Below are 3,457 nucleotides of genomic sequence, written 5' to 3'. Positions count from 1 at the left end.
GTTTTTCCAAAGATTGTCTCTATTATATTTATTGGTACTGGCATAAATAGAACTAAATAGCCAAGATTTATGGTTAGGTTGTACCTCTATCATGGCATGGATCTCCTGATTTCTTCTTGTAAAATTGTTCACTACAACCCTATTGTGATTCCAAAGAATCACCATTCCACCAGCCTGTCCTTCTGCTAATACTTCTATCATTTCAGTGAAGTTGAACTCCTCAAGAATGGAAATGTGAGTAGCCATCCTGGTTTCCAGTAGTGCAATCAAGTTAGACTTGTGAGTATCCATGAGTTCCCTAAGGTTCCTTCTAAAGTTAGGTTTGTTAGCACCTCGTACGTTCCAGCTAATGAAATTAATTAGTTGATTCATTTTTGGGGGAGTAAGGATGTTGTGGTTGTTGTCCCTCATTTCCATTGCAATGTTTCTCTTATGGTATGGAACTAGGACCACCATATTTTTTCCTACTGTTGGATCGTGTGGGGGCCTTATATCGATTCAGCATTTGAACAGAGTCATTGGGCAACTAATGATGCATTTTTTGTCGAGTCTTTCTTTGAATATGAGAATTTTTACCTCGTTTAGGTTTGAGAATGCCACCCTTGGTTCCCCCTGGTGATGGATGTGCTCTTCCTCCTCCTCTGGACCTTGTTCTTGCTCTTGCATATTCTCTTGTGGTTGTGGTTGAGCTGGTTCTTCTGCTTGAGCAGGTGGATTTTGTTATTGGACAGTTGGAGGTGGGGGTTGCTACACATCCCATCGAATGAAGATAGGATTCACCATTGACATCTCCTCCAGAGCAAAGAATGGGAGATTGAGAGGAATATTTGCTGGCATTAGGGTCTGTGGGTTCCGCAGAATATTCCACATGTCTTGCATGTTGGTCGCAAGGTTTTGGTTCATTGATGGTACCAGTGGCTGCAGGATGTTGTTCATCTACATCTGGTTGATATAATTGATCATTGCTAGATGCATGCCTTCTGAGATTAGTTGAGCTAAGAAGTTCGTGTTTTGGATGATGAGAACTGAATCTTGGACATTGATTTGTAGGTTGAATGATATTGCATGGCCCATGAGGCTCAGCTCTATCCAAGATTGGGGTTGGTGATTTGGAGGGTTTGGAGGTTGTGCATAGATCACAGGAGAGGTAGGAATTTGTTGTGGGAGGGGGGAGGATTGTCCATCGGAAAGGGACGATGGAGACGAGGGAGTTGGATTAATCTGTATCTTCTCCTGAGAGTTAGTGGTGTGCGTGGCATTTTGGGAGGAAGTATTTGCTAATATAGGGGAAGGAACATCAACAGTTAGAGTTGATGATAGGGAAATAGGTAAGGTAGGAGGCTTTGTATCTATTTCCATGGAGGAATGGAATGGTTTCGTAGGTGATTTATCAAAATCTACCTTAGATTTTTCCTCCGACACTTGCTAACTTGTGTTTTCCAAGTGTTTTAATTTGGAGTGGTCATTTGTTTGCATGTATTTAGTGTTAGACGGATTACTTGAGATATTAGCATGATTTTTATCTATTACGTGAGTAGGGATATTATTATGAAAAAGGTCATTGGTTGGTATGGATTTTAGAGGATCATTACCAGTGTTATTAGTATAGGTAATCATTTGGACGTTGGTATTAATGGGGGTCTTTTTTGGAGACATGTTTCCTCCACTTGGATGATGGTAGGAGTGTCTTGCATGGTTAGGGCTAGTGGTATTAGTGAAACCACTGTTTTCTATAGAAACTATGTGCCAAAGGTTATTTGGTCGATCATTAGTAGTAAAATTGTGATCAAGGGGATCTTGAGCCTCATTAGTAGTATTAGCTAGCTTAGTTTGGACATTACTAGTATTTTTCGTATTATCAAAATTATCAGAATGTATAGAAATCTTATCAACGTATTTTAATTTTTGGATGTTGAGGAACTTACCTGCTTCGAAAATTCTTACGTGTATACCTAGTGCATTGAGGAGTTTTGTTGTTGTCGATCCTTCTCCTCGATCAGTGATTGGCCCTTTCTTCCTTTTGGGAAAGGAAGCAGTCTGCCACTCGCTTGTAGTATTTTGTGCCAATTGCTTTTGGTGCTTACTCCCCTGATTGGTCGTAGGTTGATTATGTGAACTTGGGATGGAACACTTTAATGAAGAGTGACCTAGGCGACCATAGGATTTGCATAGGATATTATCCCCTTCATAAAGGATTGGCTATTTGTGAGACCCAATTTTTATGTAGGATTGAACTGTTTGTTCTAGTGGAATTTGGACACACAGCCTTGCATATCTGCCTCTAATGGTGAATGATGTACATGCATCTATTTTGAGTAATTTTCCTATAGCATTCCCAATCTTTGCCAGTATGACCCCATCGTAAAATTCAATTGGGAGCTGAGGAAATCTTATCCATATATCCGTGTAACTTTGAGTAGCCTTGGTTGCTACAAAATTTGGAGTCCATTTTGGAACAGAAAGAAAGAATCCATTGATGAACCATGGACCGTTTTGTAATGTTTTCCTTGAGTTTTCCTCTTTGTTAAATTTAACTGTATAGTAGTCTTCACCAAGATCTATTAGGGAGAAGTTCTCCGTAGGTCTCCAAAGATTTTGTATTTTCACTTTGAGGTAGTGGTGTAGAACTCTTTTTCCTATTAGTTTTATAATCATTGAGAATTTCCAAGGTTCATAGATTCTTTGGATATCTTCATCGGATAGAGCTATACTTTTTATCCTATGTTCTTCTATCCTTTGTGCATCTGGGACAGTAGTAGTATGAGAGAGATCCATGGACATTGGTGAAGGGGAGATTTCATTAGGAGTTTCGTTGGAAGATTGTATTTTCCCTAGTAGTTTATCCTTATAGGAATTTATTAGGTCTAGAGGATTATGTTGGGAAGGAGGAAGCTCAATGTCAGGAGATTTTGGAGGAATAGGAATTCTCAGATTACTAGTATTTTGGTTAGTGGTAGCCATGGTTGGGGGAATTGGAAGTAGAGAGAAGGTAGACCTTCTCTCTCCTCAAATTTTAAGAAGGTAAGTTTCCTACAAAAAAAGGTTGAAGAGTAAAGAATGAAAGAAGACAGATAAAAAAGAGAGAAAGTGCCTCAAATGGAGAAGTTAGGGTTCTCATTTATAGATTGGGTATTTAATTTGGGAATGGATATGGTTAGATCTGTTGGGATAGTTAATGTTAATATTTTAATATTGGAAACTCATAACCGAAACAAAATTTCATCCCTTCATGCTGATAAGTTGGTATTTTACCAATTATCTTGTCTTTAAGCTCAGATTTTTGCTATGTTTGAATGATAAAATCATGTGTTTAATGTCATTTACTTCGATTTTATAGGTTCTCTGTGATTTAGAAGTGATCATGATGAAACCAAGTGAAAACGAGTCAAAAAGAAGTTGAAAAGAAAAAATCTAGAAAATGGCCTCAGATGTTCCAATTGCATCATCAATGTGGCAA

General features: G+C 38.4%; 1 protein-coding gene across 1 annotated transcript; it reads right to left on the bottom strand.

The window, feature by feature from the left end:
- Positions 1-2,199: 2,199 nt before the first annotated feature.
- LOC138887563 (uncharacterized) lies at positions 2,200-2,961 on the bottom strand. The gene has a single exon (XM_070169327.1). It carries the CDS (start codon positions 2,959-2,961, stop codon positions 2,200-2,202), a length of 762 nt encoding a protein of 253 aa, XP_070025428.1.
- Positions 2,962-3,457: the final 496 nt, after the last annotated feature.

Source organism: Nicotiana sylvestris, chromosome 3 (genome assembly GCF_000393655.2).
Source record: "Nicotiana sylvestris chromosome 3, ASM39365v2, whole genome shotgun sequence".
Taxonomy (NCBI): Eukaryota; Viridiplantae; Streptophyta; class Magnoliopsida; order Solanales; family Solanaceae; genus Nicotiana; species Nicotiana sylvestris.
This window is presented reverse-complemented; position numbering and strand designations above follow the sequence as displayed.